The sequence below is a fragment of the Urocampus carinirostris genome, chromosome 18 (genome assembly GCF_059441175.1).
Source record: "Urocampus carinirostris isolate Australia breed hairy pipefish chromosome 18, RoL_Ucar_1.0, whole genome shotgun sequence".
Lineage (NCBI taxonomy): Eukaryota > Metazoa > Chordata > Actinopteri > Syngnathiformes > Syngnathidae > Urocampus > Urocampus carinirostris.
In genome coordinates, this window is record NC_142366.1 from 29,816,881 (window position 1) to 29,834,563 (window position 17,683).

Sequence of the window (17,683 nt, forward strand, 5' to 3'; positions counted from 1 at the left end):
TCGATCTGCTGCTACACTTCTTCAGTCTGGACTGACTGACCTAGTTTCAAAGTCTTTGTAAACAACAATTGGAAGCGCATCATTTTCTACTTTTACACACCGCAGCCCTCCAAGCTGAAGTTTTTTGTTTAGTTTGCTGGATTGCATGGCAACTTCTCCAAAAATCTTAAACTAGTGAACTTGAGTTGTAAAACGATGTTATTCACCTATTGTCACATTCCATAAACCACAAAGTATGGCAAGGACATAACTATTATTGAATGAAGGACTTGGAAGCCTCACAGAATTATCAAATTCACCAACGTCACAATAACAGAATAAGACTTCATCATTGCGCCAATTCTGAACGATAACTCAGCAGTTATCCTGAAGAGTTCATCATCCCAAACAACTGAATTTTCCCCCGGCAATGCTGCCAACCAAACCATGCGAGTAGCAGGAAGGTATTTTCCTCCAATAACCCTGAGCAAGTCTTTTCCATTTTACAGCTTAGTGTGCGGATGTTTGAGGGGATGTGATGGCAGGCAGATGTTTGGCAAATGCTTACTTGGTTAAGATTTGGGTAAATCCAAGTCAACTTGTATAAAGTATGATGAACAGAAAAGCTAACGGATGGGAAAAGGGATTGGAAGGACATTTCAGTGGCACCACCAGATCTTAAATCTAAATCCTTGAGGCCGAGTTGAGCAAAACTGCAACCGGGCAACAATCGATAACCGACTGAAAAAGTAACTTTAAATGAACACACTTTGAATTCATGTTAATACAGATTACTGGGACTCAATGAATAATTAAATGAAATGCCCTGCAGATAACCTAGTTTGAGATATATAAAAATAGATCTATATATGCTTATGGTTTAATATTTTGTGCAAAAAATGTCTGTACTGGTCAACAATTTGCTCTAGTTGCACAAGCTACCGGAAGGAGATCCATACCCAGGACGATTTCAGCACAGTTTATCAAAATGTTTTTAGTGCTAGGTTGAATATCAATGTCTGACAATAGTCTCACAGCCTGGCCAAATAATAACAACATGGTTCCGTGACTAAAAACAGTGTGATTATACAAAACCGAATGCCTATTCGTGTGTATCTCTAGTATCTCAAAATGTTCAAAAAAGGTAATCTTTTGATGTACTATTGGGAAAATTGTGAACAATCTGTTGAGCTAATGTAAAAATTGATCCGGGTTTGATTACCGGTGCATCAAATTTTTCCAATTGTGATCAGCAATATATATTTTGACAGATTAATCAATGCACAAATATAAATCTAGTTAATTTTAGTGCAATCCTAGACCTTACTGTAGTTTAAATTATGTGTGCCTTATAGTCCGTTGCACCTTATTTAAGAAAATAATATCACAGACACACACATGCTTATTTTGTTTTGAATAACATAATTCTCCTGTTCTCGTCTTTAACCTCGTTTCTCCAATTTCTGAACCATATGCAGTTGTACCACTACTTATGAATGTCTCTGCATACCAAAGTTTCAGTATACGAAGTGCCTGAACAGGAAATAATGCCTCTGGTTACAAAGTCAAAAATACAGTACAGTACGCGCTTCTATTAGCCGCTCCCAGAGTTTTCTGAACATAAACAAACTGGCTGTAGTTTCTGTGCTCCTAGCATGCTTTTCGTGTCACCGTCACAGATCACAGACGAGGAGGAAGTGGGTTTCCAGCGAACTAGCGGGGACAGAACCATCATTCAATCAGCCCAAATTACAGAAACTTTAGCAAAGTTTGATGAAGTTTCGGAATATGTGGAAAGGAAACACCCAGGAAAGAGTGTTGACAAGTCTGGCTACTGCTACGTCTGCCTCGTGAATTAGCGACGGATTGTCAAAAGCAGACGTCATAGGATCAGTTTTTCAATAAAAGGGTGAATTAATATTTTTATTATTTCCTTTATTTCTTCAATTGTTTACATTAAGTGCCTCTAGTTTTATGGGTTTTTTTGTGCAGTAATTTAGTTTTAACATGTATGTGTTTTGTGTTCTGATGCTCTTTTACCATTTGTTTTTTCTAAATTGATACTGTACTTTTGCAAGGCTCGGAACGGATTAGTGCATTTACATTGTAAATGAGTCTCTACTTAAATGTTCAGATTACGAAGCTACTCTCAGAATGAATTAAACTTGTAAGAAGAGGTACCAGTGTACCTGTATACTGTAAATACCTGAAGAAGTGGTCTACCATTTAAAACTGCCCTTTCACAGTTTGACAAACAACCGATGCTCGGGACTGTTGCAACTGCAATCACAGCCGCAGAAAGGGGCTGCTGGCAAAGCGTTGGATGGCGACCAAGAAGACTTGTTGTGTCGTGTTAAAACAAAAACGCATAACTGGCCTCTGCTTCAACTTGCTCACTTTGATTACAACCAGCTTTCGAAAGGAAACATTACCTCACAGATGCAGTATGTGGGAAATAAAAAATAACATAAGAATTGAAATGGTATGTAGTGTTTGTTACAAAATAAAATCTGAATAACAAATATATGGGTGTGCAGTACAAATCAGTGAATCATCTCAGGTCCTCTCAAACTCATCAATAAGGCAATGACACTTTTTCCAGTATTTTTTGGTTGTGTAGTGGCAGTGTCTGAAACTTATGACAAAAAGTTACTGGACACCAGGGCAGACAACTCTGAATAGTTGCCTGTCCAGCCATAAAGTTGCCTGCCCAATTTTTACCCGTCTTGAAACACAATAAGACGACTTATCGCAAAAAAAAACTAAAACATTGTTGCAAAGTATTAAGGATTTATAATCATAATATATAACAGAACAACACATTAAAATGAAGTTCATTATAAATCTACTTATAACATTCATTGCATGTATATGACATCGCTGTTTTCCATCTGCCATCGGTATGTACCTGTATTTTCTCATCTTCATTCATAAAATGTTTGCGTTGCATCGTCTTCTACAAGCCACGTGAACTTCTATTCCCAGTGCTTTTAATGTACGTTTACGTTTTGTAGCGTCAACAATTTTGCTAGCTTCTTTTGAATCTTTCTTCTGGGGCTGAGGTTTTGGCTTGATTCCTCACCACTTCTCCATTGTTCTTGTGTTCTCTGTGCGTCTACTTTGGAAAATGATATGCAGATGCACGACCTTATAACGCTCGGGAGAGTCCGGAAGCACAAAGTCATTCGATGCAGGCTTCTGATTGGCTTCCGAGTATGCAAATTCTGAAACGAACCGAAATTCCGAAATTTCCAAACCGAAAGAAGATTTCGAAAACGGAATAAAGCAAACATTTGATTTTGAAAAAAAAAAAATTGAAAAAGTTGTCGGGCACCCGGGCGGAGACGTTTTGTTAGTTGTACGCCCGATGTAAAAGATGCACGCTCCAGGCGGACGTTATTTTAGACACTGGGTAGTGGGTAAATAGTGAACAATTAAAGTAAAGCTAAGTTGTTTTTTAAAGCAGGATTAAGCACAACCTGCTTTTTGTAAAATGAGTTGTGATCACGTTTAATCAGTCGCTCAAGTGATTGGGTTTTTGCCAATTACTAAATTGAGGATTTCACTTTTGAGCCATTAACTTTGGCTTCTTGACTTTACCTTTTTAGATTCATGTGCACGTCTTCATCCAAGAAGAATCGCTACACCCTTCAAAAGTGTTGAAAATTACATTTGTATGCTTCTGCGAGTTAAATCAATAGTGACAGGTTAATTATAGACTGTAAGTCTAAAAAAAGAAAAGTACACCTTAGTGGCTCTGAGACAAACTATGAGCCGAAATTACATTTTAATCAACACACTGTCAAAATGTCGCAGAAAATAAATTCCTCCGATTTGATGATTCGCGCACTGCTTGCAAAACACTCTGCTTAGATTGCCATTAAATGAAAGGGTTTATTGTACAGTCTTCTGGCACCTGGCCCGTAAAACCTAATCTCAATTATAATATACTCAGGCAAAAACAACAGTAATGAAAGGGCAATCATTACTTAAGGGGAGATAAAACGGTATACTGCCAATAAAGTATTTTATTATAAAGAATAACGTTAATGGTTAACGATTTTGTATTCAATTAGTAGTTTACCATTTGATGCAGGCAGTGCGTAGTAAAATGCACCCATCTAAAAATGACAATCCATGCACACATCCATTTCCACATTCTCAAGTGCATTCCTCTGTTCTATTGTAATGTTCCTCCCAGGACTGGTTGATGATTAACAGAATTATCTGATCCAGTGAGTTTGTAAATTGTTTGCCGAGACAGGAAATGACACACTTGTTGGACGTTCAGACTCCTGTTTTACGACTCCTGTCTAAATCTGTCAATCTCAAAAATAAAATTGGGGATTATTAAGGGCAATCATGGTTTTTTGGGTACCTATACAGATAAATGATAAAATTGTGCTTTCCCAAATAAACGTTGATACCGATAGTTGAGATTGAATACTTTGTCAGTATGTATATACATTTTTTTTATGTTTTGCACACTATACACTGCAAGAAAAGCTCACCTGGTTTGCAGAAAATTTAGCTAATCTTAAAAGGTGCGGCGTTTGAGGTTGTCAAGACCAGAACAGAAACAGGACCCACTTGCGTTGCGTTTATCACAACTTTTATTGGAAGAAAAGAAAGGGTTGCGCCCACGATCCGGTGATTACTGGATGCAGGTCACTCAGATATTCTGATTGTGCTCCGAAGTGGATCTTCCATGGCGAGCGATGGTGTTGTCGGGGACGGAAAAAAGGGTCAGTAGCCGGGACAGAAGAGCAAAAATGTGGTCGGGGTCGCAAGCGAGTCGTAAGCCAGAAAAGGAGAGAAGACGTGGTCGGGAACAAAAAGAGGTCGAAAGCCGGGATGGGGGAGTAGACATGGTCAGGATCAAAAACGGGGGATAGACGGGAGCTAAAAAACGAGACAGGTGAGAGTCAGGGTCGAAAAGGCTTTCCTAGTGTTAACTGAGGGGACAGACGGGACTGGGTACAAATACTGATCAGGAGCCAATCAGAATCCAAGGGAGTTGGCGACAAAGGACTGGGCAAAGCTGAGTCACATCAGTAATCATGACGGAGGTATTATTGAAAAGTTGAAAGTAGAAAACGTTTTCTATCAAATATGTTGTAACAATGACCAACTGAGTTTAGAGAGCATTATAATTTTTTTCCCACCACGCCTATCTGCTTTTATCTTACTTAAAGCCTCCTGCCGTCCGTCATGGCTCTCATTCTGCCAGGGAAGGCAACGTGACGTCACGTGCCTTCTGCAGGACAGTAAGTATTGTCACCCATAGCACAACTCACTTGCTACACTCAGCCGTACATATACTACACAGAATATATGAACAGTCGTTTCCTTTTTGTACATGCACATATTTAGTATTTTTGTATTGCAATGAATTTATTCTAGTTTTAAACTTCTTTTATCAACATTGTACACTGAGGATACAAAAAACCTTTCATAGGCATATTTATGTTCATAGGAATAAGGACAAGATTGAATGAGAGCAATCGCTCTGATAAATATATCGTTCATTTTATTTGCATGATAAAAATAACCAATTCGCTCAAGAAACATCTTGACTCACAGCATCAAAGGTAAAAGAATCATCCCCCCGAGCAATTCTGCTAGACTGTGGCCAGAGAACAGCAGTCATGCAAGGACTTGGCACGGCGTCGGTATTTGGCACTATTACGCGTGGCTCGCTGGCTGCAGCACTTGGCGAGAATCGCCAGAAATCCTTGCAGCTTTACATGCGAGATTCGGGCGCAACCCCGAACGGAGAGTCCCTAATGTTTCCAGCGGCAGTTGACTCCTGCGAGTCTTTGCATGCCGGCGAGCTCGCCGCCACCTACGCAGCAGTTTTGTGTACACACGAGTGGCATTCTGCACAGAGGAGGCCCCGAAAAGCCCTTGCCATGAACCCTGAGGAGAGACGTTGTTTGATAAAGATAAAGAACTTTCCGTGGTGTCATTGATCTCAGAGTCACTCGACTGAATGGGGGAACCCGCTGACAGTAATCAAATCAGCCTGGTTATAAAATGCAGAAATCTGGTCTCTGATCGGCACATTAAGAAATAAAAGATTTTTGTGGAGTATATGTGAAACAACTGATTAATTGAACACTAAATGGATTAGTGGCAGCACGGCGGCGCAGTGGTTAGCGCACAGTTATGAGGCCATGAGATCAAACCTCCTGTGTGGAGTTTGCATGTTCTCCCCGTGCTTGAGTGGGTTTCCTCCGGGCACTCCAGTTTCCACCCACATTCCAAAAACATGCATGTAAGGTTGATTGGCCAGTCCAAATTGTCCCTAGGTGTAAATGAGCGAGTGAGTTGTCTCTCGTTCCCTGCGACTGGCTGGCAACCAGTTCAGGTGTCCCCTGCCCGAAGATAGCTGGGTTGGGCTCCAGCACCCCCGCAACTGTACTATTAGTATGTTATTTAAATATACAATACATTGTTGACTTGCTTTTTAGTTTATATATTCTACAGATACAGCTTCTGGACAGTACCATTCTCCATAACCGAACACTTTTTACTTTTTTAAGTAAAAATACATTTAAATTTAAAAAGAATAAGCTGATGTCAGAACAAATATCACAATATGGTGTGGTTTTTTTTAAAACCGATGTTTTAAAAGTGTTTTTTTTTTTTATTATCAAACTAAATGACAAATTGTAAGAATATCAAAAGTAACCCTACTAGTAAGTACCGTAAAATTCGGACTGTAAGCCGTGACTGTTTTCAACCCCTGCGGCTTATGCAATGATGCGGCTAATTTATGATTTTTTTTCTAATAACCGTCAGGGGCGCCCGAGCAGTGAAGGTACGAGTGAGACACTTGGAATATACGTGTTGAGAAAGACACAATTACAGTGTGTTTTGGGGTCAATATTTTACACGGTTGGGTTCTATAGATTCTCCTTCATGTAACCAAGCCATTTTCGCGGACATTCAAATAATTGAAGATGGGTCAGGGAAGATAATGGTGCGTTATCCCGGTTGTCGTTTTTAGATATCTTGGTTCAGACTGATAGTGAGGTTTCTCTGGTGAGTATATTTTGAAATATTTAATCCCAAGAGTTTTAGCTTCCCAATGATAGGTGGCATGACTTAGTGACAATTGACATTCAGACATGGATTTGTTCACCAAAAATACGTTAAGGGGTTAAGGTACCATATATTATTAAAACTTTCTGTGTACCGTCTTTCTTTTTAAATATCTCTTATTTCAATGTGGGCACATGCGGCTTTTAGTCAGGTGCGGCTTATGCATGTACAAAATGTTTTTACCTTTAAAAATGTACTTATGATCAGGTGCCTCTAATACTCTGAATTCAATGGTAGTAACAATAAAGTCTGATACCATTATTACTTCAGATACAACGAAAAAAAAACACAGTTTTCTTCGGTTGAAGGTGGCAAACCTATACCTTAGGATTGTCTATATGTCAATATCTGGAATCTGTTATCAACATCTTACCTTTTTATTTCAAGGGAATGAATGCATTGAGAATTCCAAAAGTTGAGCAATATCACTACCTGGACGATACCAGATATCGGCACCTGGCCTTACTTCATGGTACGTCAAGATATCGCTACACATGACAGTGGCTGATCATGTGACCATTTAACAATCAGTATCTTGCAACTAGAAATGGGGAAAAAAACGATTCCAATGTGTATGTGCAGTTTTAAAGACAAAATACTGTATGCAACATTTCAACATCTCAAATCGGCTGCCCTCATTTTGCAAGGGTAAGGTTGTGTGTTCAAAATTGTTCCTTAAAGCATGGTGTGGTTAGGTGCATTAGCTGAACGGAGACAACTCTGTTTGGGTTGGAAAAAGAGTGACAATGCCAAAAGAGAATTTGCACAAAGGAAAAACAAGCTGAAGGATGATGACAGGTTAGCCAACACACCTTTGCTTTCTATCAAGTTATTTATTCTCAAAAACGGCACAAATTAATAAAAAAATGAACATGTTTCAATTACCACCATTCATACTGCATTAGAGTCATAAGCTCCACTTGTAAGTATTTTAAAATAATGCTTTTCATCACAAACTGGTGAGATACTTTTCTGCTTGTGCGTGAAACGATACCCAAGTTCACACACCTCGATCAATGGGCTAGTCTCCACAGTTCTGCTGAGCAACGGAAAACGTTGACACACTAGGACATGAGTACAGCAACAGTTCCGATAAGAAATGTGGCCGATATTCAAGTATACAACAAATAAGATCAGAAATAGCAGCATGATATTAACTATAGCCAACTCATAAAATGTTCCTGTTGCCTATTTTCATTGGAAACTGAAATGCAGATGGTCAAAGTACAGGTAAAGGCAATTTCCTCTTTTTTGAAATAGATATTTAAGAGTTCCTGCTTTAGTCAGCCAGATTGTGTTGTAAAAACAGAAAAAAAGTGCAATAATGAAGTTTTTGTTGATTCAGTGCAATCAATTGGTTCAAGATCTTGTGCTAAAAAGATAACAAAGAAATTGTTCGAGATGTTCGCAATTGCAATCAATTCTGATCAAGGTAGAAGAAATGCGACATCATAGTTTTATTTCAGGCCAAAAAACAGCTTCCCCAAAAAGAATATTAATGACAATTCCAGACTTTTTTAATGTGTTTAAGTATTTATTTTTAAAATACATTTGCTTTCAAACTAACAAAAATTTGACTGTCTGCGCAGGGTAAGTACCAGGTCTTCAAAATATGTATAGATTTCTCCCTATTGATCTTGTCAGTGGGCAGCACGGCATGAGATCGGACCTCCTGTGTGGAGTTTGCATGTTCTCCCCGTGCTTGCGTGGGTTTCTTCCGGGCATTCCGGTTTCCTCCCACATTCCAAAAACATGCATGTCAGAATAATTGGCCGGTCCAAATTGTCCCTAGGTGTGAATGAGCGAGCAAATTGTCTGTCTCTGTGTGCCCTGCGACTGGCTGGCAACCAGTTCAGGGTGTACCCTGCCCACTGCCTGAAAATAGCTGGGAAGGGCTCCAGCTTCCCCGTGACCTTACTGAGTATAAGCGGTGCAGATAATGGATGGATGGATCTTGACAGTGCATAACATTTAAAAATATGTAAAACACTAAAATCCTACTCATCCAAGTGTTTAGATTAAGCGGAACAGACTACCCAGTTCCAAGTGTCATCAACACCTACTTATTTCTTCAGTGGTCCTGCCATTTACAGTTTTCACTTTAGCTCAAAAAAATCATGATCAGGGTTTTCCACCCAGCTTTTTATAAACCTGGCAGGCCACACAATTGTTCCCTCCTCAGGCTATCAAATAGTAATGTCCAATCTGCAAGTCCTTATACTAATTTCCTTTTTCTACCAGGCCTACCTAGATTTCTGGTGGGAACCCTGTAGATTTGATATAACAGGCTGAACATAGGATCAGATATATTGTTCCACCCTTAGAGGATGAAACACAATCAGCTCTTTTACATTCAACATCGTTTCATGGCAGCGCCTTCTTTGTTCCGGCTTAAGCTCTCAATTACTACTTGATCGTTGGAGAGCTGAAAAACACAAGCCTTGAAGAGATGAGCAAAGCAATTCCACCTTCACCCTTCATGATTGCGCATAGTGTAGAGCAGATTTGTTGTGCTGCAAATGGCATTCGAGTACCCCGTTGATTGATACCAACACTCAACTAAAACAAAAAACTTGGTTGCACCAGAGTCTTGACACTCAATCAAAAACGAGCATTGCTGGTCCGATTGTGCGTCACAAATGGAGGCTAAAGAAAAAACAACCTTGCTTTGCATCCAACCACATACTGTCAAGACCAGAACAGAGACAGGACCCACTTGCGTACATTTCTCTCTGTTGTAATGGGAAGAAGGGAAAGGATTGCACACACGATCAAGTGATCGCTGGTCGCAGAGAGCAGGTTGCTCTGAACGCGGAAGTGGTACTTCCGTGGCGAGCGATGGCGGTGTCGGGAGCGTAAAAAACAGGTCAGTAGCTGGGACAGGAGAGCAAAAAAACGTGGTCGAGATCAGAAAATGGGTCGAAACCGAGAAACAGACGGGAGCCTAAACAGAAGTGAGTCAGGGTCGAAAAGCTTGCCTAGCGTAAACTGAGGTTCGCAGACAGACCGACAACAGGTGACAGAAAGAAGGGGACCCAAATAGTGACAGGAGCCAACCAGAGTCCAAGGGAGCCGGCGCCAAAGGAGCGGGCACAGGCGCCCCGCATCAGCAATCATGACACATACATTTTATTAACTACAACTTCAGAAGACGGATTACAGTTTAATGCTTCTCAAATCTCAAGTGACTCTCCCATATGAGTGATTATGTCTTCCAGAGGCTTAGCGGACCTGTTGTGAAGGGCTGTGTTTTTCAGAGCCAACGCATCTCGGCTTACAGTACCAGAGCTCAGATCAATGAGCTATTTGCTTTTATTATGCTGCGCCGGAAAACTATTAGGAGTGTGTGTATGTGATCACTGGAGTGTGTCACAATAAATTATTTTTAAGAATGACTGTCAATCAGTGATAGTTCATCACTGTTTCTCCTGGCAGTTAGCTTCCAATTCAAAATCAAAGAACATTTTATATATAAATATATATATATAAGCTCGGTAGCCTTGGGGCGCCTGCTCCGAGACTGGGAGGTCGCTGGTTCAAGCCTCGGCCGAGTCATACCTAAGATTTTGGTACTCATTGCCTCCCTGCTTGGCACTCGGCATTAGGGGTTGGAATTGGGAGGTTTGGTCACCTAATGACTCCCAACACATCAGTTGGGTTGAGCGAGGGGGGCTGGGAATCCCCTCCTCTGTATCAATCTCCCATAAAAAGTGTCAGGAATGTGTTCTTGACTCTAGCCACCTCCCACTTGGGGGATATGGCTCCGGTATATATATATTTAAAATCAAAACCAACTACTTTGCCTATAATGGCACCAAAATATATTTGTTTTTCAAACTACGTAGATGTCATGATTTTTCAGCATTCTTTAGAATAGTTTGTTTAACAAAGTGACCATTTTTGGACATTGTTTTTGGAGGTTTCTGCTTTCATCCTGACACAGAGGGTTTGTTTTAACTATGGGGGGAAAACAAAATCCACTTTTTCTGTATATTCTGATATAGTATGAGTCGTACTTGTCACTACACTGTAAGACGCACCGGATCCTAAGGCGCACCCTCCTAAAAAGTATCATCATACATAAGGCGTATTGGACTATAAGGCACTACAGTAGAGGCTAGGGTTACCAAACGTTATGGATCCATTAGATAGTGCTTCGCTAAATCGAACGTCAACCAAACAGTCAGGTCGGTCAAACTATACTAACCCTTTAACAGCTGTAGACGAACCTAACTTTTTAATTACAGGCTTTGTTTTACGATTCTACAACCCGCTTTAGCCCCTGAGAGCCTGCAAATGTTAAAAATCACCCAGTCTGCTTTACCTTTAAAAAACTTTAGCCAATAATGGCCGGTTCAAATGATGATGGACACATTGATTAAGAAATGAAACACCGGTATATAGTCAAGTCATGTTTATTTTTATAGCCCTTAATCACAAAGAGTCCCAAAGGGCTGCACAGACCACCGATTATTGCAAACCACAGACTATTATTACACCATGCCAGAAGAATCTTTTTGTATCTATGCAATCAGGATTCAGGACTAACCACTCTACTGAGACAGCCCTGATTAAGGTAACCAATGATCTTCTACTGGCAATGGACTCTGGCACTTCATTACTCTTGCTGCTGCTGGACCTTAGTGCTGCCTTTGACACTGTGGACCATAATATCTTACTAGAACGGTTGGAAAATGGATTGGTCTCTCAGGAACAGTCCTCTCATGGTTCTGTTCTGACACTTAATGTAAAACAAATAACTTTGTTTCGGTTCCATGCCATGCCTTGTGTGTTATAAAAATAGACAGGGCTTTCGTCTGCCTCGCATTATGATTGGCTGAAAACACTGCTGCCGGATCTATTAATTGGCTGAGGTTGAAAAGTATGCAATTGGCTGATGTTGACAGGTATGAAAATTTGAAGTAAAAATTCAGCAATTTGGGAAAATCCATCCATCCATCCATTATCTGCACCGCTTATCCTCAGTAGGGTCACGGGGTGCTGGAGCCCATCCCAGGGCAGTGGGCAGGGGACACCCTGAACTGGTTGTCAGCCAGTCGCAGGGCACACAGGGACAGACAAGTATCTTGCTCATTCACACCTAGGGACAATTTGGACCGTACAATTAACTTGACATGCATGTTTTAGGAATGTGGGATGAAACCGGAGTGGCCGGAGGAAACCCACGCAAGCCCGGGTACAACACGCAAACTCCACACAGGAAGGTTTGATCCCATGACCTCAGAACTGTGCCGCACATGCACTAACCACTGCGCTGCCCAATCTGGAAAAAAATAATCTACACAATAACCATTTCATATGATTAAGAGCATAATTCCATACTGATTGGTCTCCATTGACTGCACGTCAATGCACATAATGTGTTTACAATTCAAATCAAATACTTTAAAATATTTTATTTTATTTAAAAAAAAAAAAAACGTGTTCCTATCTATTCAGATTGTAATCAACGCCATGTATTTAATTCCAGTTAGTTATCAAGTCAACCACACACCTGCACAGATTGTGCGCCTTATATACGTTATCAACCCACCTGCGTCGATAACAAGCTAGCTTGAATGTGTTTTCGGTAGTTTTTGAAAACAAAACATGAGCCCTGTTTTGGGAAGTTTTCCCTTAAGAACCAAAACCAAACATCTGGAGGTCCACGTTGTCTCAACCCACCACCACCACCGCCCCTTACACTCTTTCTTTCCCCGAGAAAAAAGCGCCATGTTTCGCCACTCTTCAACTCCTGTTCCGCTTACCTTAGCGATGGCTCTTTTGTACCTCATAGCCGCTTGTTCCACCAGACTGGTGACTTTCATATTCCCGTCCCCGCACGGGACCACCACCCGGGTCCTCCCGAAGCACACGGTTACTTTCATTTTCTTCGTCTTAATCCCGAAAAGAAGGGAAAAGGCGACACGTCGAAGGGACGCCGAACATCGCCGGAGCGTTGAATAAACTCGTCGCTGACGAAAGAAGAGTTCTGTCGGGGCTTCGGTGTCGACTCACTCGGGAGAAAGTTCCCAGGCCGGGCGGCTTCTTCTCAGCGGGGAGCGCACAGCTGACATGACGCGGCGAGGGTCGCCCACATGTTGGAGCAGGCACTAGGAATGTCTCCTGTGTGTGTACGACGGTAGGGGTGGCGAAGAGTACACACACGCACTCCATTTAACCCTTCGACGGCTATATTAGTTTGCGTTAGAAATTTCGTCACTACGGGCCTGTTTTACCCCAAGAAATTTAAATGTAAATGCCACACAAAAACATATAACCTGTCCTTTTCCTCTGCACGCCACCACATTAACTAAAAAGTACGAATACAAATCTTATTCCGTTCTTGTATTCATGATAGAACCGATGCTTTATTTTCGGTTTTTCAGACTGTAAAAAAATTAATGAATCCAGGTGTGCATGACTCCTGTAACCATGACGACAAAAGTTCTACACGTCTGGGTGTACAGTAATCCCTCGGTTATCGCGGTTAATGGTGACCAAAACCACCCGCGAAAAGTGAAAATCCGCGGAGTAGTGACGCCCCTTCAAAAATGTTTAAAAACATATATATTTTTCTTTTTTTTTAATTATTTTATTTTTATATTATTTTTTTTAGACCCGGTTAATGGGAACCAAAATCACCCGCAAAAAGTGAAACTCTGCGAAGTAGCCACGCCCCTTCAAAAATGCTTAAAAAAAATGAAATGAATGAAATGATCTGCATTTATATAGCCCTTTTCAAGTCATAGACTTCCCAAAGCGCTTTACATTGTGCTTCACATTTCTCAATAGCGGCCGTGATCTGTGCATCCATGTAAGGCGCTAACCTGCTTATTGGGGGTAAATGGGGGTTCAATGTCTTACCCAAGGACACTTCGACATGTAACACGGACAAGCCGGGATTCGAACTGGGATCCCTTAATCCTAAAACGATCGCTCTACCTCCTGAGCTACTGCCTGATGTTGGGGTTTTTGAGTTTTTCCTTGCCCTCATGTAGGTTTTAGATCAGGGGATTGTGTCATAATAGTCTGTTGTTTACAATAATCTGAAGTCTGTACATTCCTTTGAGACTCTTTGTGATTAAGGGTGTCACAAATAAACATGACATGACAACTCTGTTCAGCGTCTGGTCGCGCAATAACTTTAAAATTGCTAATTATGCTTTGGCATTAGTATCCAGGAGTACTTCCGCCAACAATGAACAAATTTTATGTGACCTTTTGCTGCACAAGCGGGACTCTTATCACAAAAACATCACATTTCACCCAAAAATACTGTTTTAGGTATAACCCGGCCAAGGTTCCAACCTTTGTCCTCACAGTTTCGGAGCGGGCGCCCAACCCGAAGGCCACCAAGCTGGTCTTCGTCTGCTGCTTTTCATCAGAAATGGGACGCACCGCACGATAAGGCACAATTTGAGAAAATCTGAGACGTTTATGTGCGCCTTATGGTTGTGAAAATACAGCAGACATATTTTGTAATCAACAGTGTTCACCCAAACAAACTGAGTACACACAACTACACAGACTTGTAATGTATTGTGGATTGGTAGGACTTTGCTGGCGGCACAGCAGATGAGTGGTTAGCGCGTCTGCGGCACAGTTCTAAGGTCATGGGTTCAAATCCAGCTGCCTTCTTGTGTGGAGTTTTCATGTTCTCCCTGTGTTTGTGTGGGCTTCCTTCAGGCAATCCGGTTTCCTCCCACATTCCAAAAACATGCATGTCAGGTTGATTGGCCTAACCAAATTGTCGCTAGGTGTTTAAGAGCGAGTGAGTTGTCTATCTCTGTGTTCGCTGGCTGGCAACCAGTTCAGGGTGTCCCCTGCCTACTGCCTGAAGCTAGCTGGGATTGGCACCAACACCTCCGTGACCCTACAGAGGATAAGCAATGGAGCCATTGGATGGATGGACTTTGATGATTGAATGGTGGTTTAAAAAAGAGAAATGTTGTTACAGTTACTTATTACTTGAGTAGTTTTTTCACCAAGTACTTGTTTTACTTTTACTCAATCAATTATTTAGATAACCAATTTTTACTTGTACTCGAGTCATTTTATTCTATTCACTTGTGTAAATTTTGGGCTCTTCTCCCCACCTCTGAGTGACACTAAATTCAGTACGTCAGCACTTTTCAACTGTCCTACTCTAATTGCAAGCTGAGGTCAAACAGCTCTCTGCTGTTGACGGTTATAGACGTAATTGGCATTAAAATGCCGGGTGCCATTCAAAGGGAAATAATTCAATTGAAAAGGGGCGCACAGATTAAACCACAGATAGTAGAATATATGGACACATTCGCAACTTCAAGTAATATTTTCTTTAGCGCTCAATTTGCTCCATTTTAAAGGGACAGTGTGTAATATTTAATCATGAAATGCAACCGTTTTGTGTAGTGCGACCCAAAACATGCGCTACAATGCAGAAGCAAGAATACAAACTACGGCGGCTCAAATTGACCAAACTGCATACCTGTCAACCTGTACGTTTTTGCCGTACAAAGTACGTTTATAATGCATTTTAAGACGTGCACGACGTACAAGAAAATATGTATTGAAAAAAAAATTCATTATCCATTATCCGTTATCGGTCAGTTCATAATGCGCTACAAAGCCCAGGAGCCGGGACGCTTACTCTCAGCCAAGAGGCCAAGCTAAGGTCCGAGCCCTAAAGCCTTGATGCGATCATTGCGAATGCACCGTTCCCGGAGGTACTGCAATACCGGGCCGATGCATGGAGTGGTCAGAAATTTCTGGCCGTGAAGCAGACGCATTTCACATTTGCGGGATGCCTTTTTATCCGTTATAGTACACAAGGGGGTTTGGGGTTTTTAAGGGTTATTGTTCTATCTTCATTATTCATTATCCATTATCGGTCAGTTCATAATACGCTATAAAGCCTAGGAGCCGGGACACTTACTCTCAGCCAAGATGCCAAGCTAAGGTCCGGGCCCCAAAGCCTTGCAGAGTATCTAAATTTTCAAATTCAGAACCGGGGTTTGGGGTTTTTAAGGGTTATTGTTCTATCTTCGTTATTCATTATCCATTATCCGTTATCGGTCAGTTCGAATACGTCGTTTATTTCTTTAACAGACTAATATGCGGGTATGCAAGCGTGTTTTTAGTAGCGTGAGGCTACCTCCCAAAGGCATGGTTTTAGATTAAAGTTATATTATTATTATTATTATTAAAGCTTTGAAAACTCTCTCGATGTACCGTCTTTCTTTGTAAATATGTCTAATATGTATTTGCAACTGTATATTTTTGTAATGTATTTATTTGAGACACTTTTTCTGCACAAGCAAATTAAAAAAGAGGGGACCGGTAAAGGTGAGTTTTTGTGGACACGGCGGACAATAATGGATATATACATTCCCCACCCTTACCTTTGGAAATATACACTTTTTTTCCTTGGATTACTATCAACGGGCACCCAGAATCTGCAGGTCGGCAACAAATCTTAAGTACCTATATCAGTTCATGTTCATCTTGGCGTCTGTGATTTTTGGGCTGTGTGCTTCAATGAAGGACATTTAGTTTTAATCGCGGGACTTGAAATTTGGCTTGGATTATTTTCGTATTATTTTGATGTGGGTGCATGCGGCTTATATACAGGTGCGGCTTGTGTATGGACAAAATTGGTTTCCCCTTAAAATGTGATGGGTGCGGCTTATAATCAGGTGCGCTCTATAGTCCGGAATTTACGGTAATTAAAAAAAAGTATAACAGTATTAATCTAAATAATAAGCAAAACTGCCTGAATTACATACAAACATGCATTTTAAAAATCATTTTAAGTCGAGAAATGTGCGTTTATATTGCATAACACGAACCTCACCTACAGGGAGCTTACATTTATATCCGTTATAATGTACCTAAAATAAAAAAGCTTTTGAAAGACTGTGTCAGAAAATGGCACTATTTAGTCACGTTGAGTGTGTAGTTTTATACTCTTCCTGGTGCTTTTTAGCACTGGTTTTTGGTTTAACAACACAATGCAGCGACATTTAATTGCCAAGTAAAACTGTGCCTTTAATTTGACAAATATCTTACTTGCTTTTCTCGTTGTGTAGTCCAATATGTTACTAAATTCAATTTGTTGATTTGTCAATCCAGAAAACTTACTTTTATCTGCTACCCTCTTGTGGCCATTTAGGAAAAATTGGCCGTTTTTGAGAGTGTGTAGTAGTCGTAGATATTGCTAGAGGATCACTGGTGAAGAGCAATTGTCACAAAAGTAAAACAATTCCTGAATGTAAAAACAGTGCATGACATATACAAGTTATTTGTTTTCATATTAAATACACGTATGACGGATTTTTTTTTAAACAGGTTATTATTGGAATATGCTTGATTTCTTTAACTATGATGCAGTAATATATGTATACCTTTAGATGGTTAAGTAATGTAATCTGATTTAACATTCGAACTATTTCTTTTTAAATATTACTTGGTCCTCCTATTTCTAGTTTTTGCTATAATCATAACACATAAAATGGATTTCATGTCAAATGATAATGATGATATAAGATTCAAAATTAAACAAGACAATATAAATGTAAGAAATCCAAAGAAAAAAAACGAGATGTATTGTAAG

General features: G+C 40.5%; 1 protein-coding gene across 1 annotated transcript in view; it reads right to left on the reverse strand.

The window, feature by feature from the left end:
* The window catches only part of LOC148348797 (partitioning defective 3 homolog), a 387,206-nt gene extending 373,977 nt beyond the window's left edge, over positions 1 to 13,229 (reverse strand). Inside the window, exon 1 of the mRNA XM_088322738.1 lies at positions 12,855 to 13,229. Coding sequence (XP_088178864.1) covers positions 12,855 to 12,974 — 120 coding nt within the window. The 5' untranslated portion in view covers positions 12,975 to 13,229. The remainder of the gene's footprint in view (positions 1 to 12,854) is intronic.
* Positions 13,230 to 17,683: the final 4,454 nt, after the last annotated feature.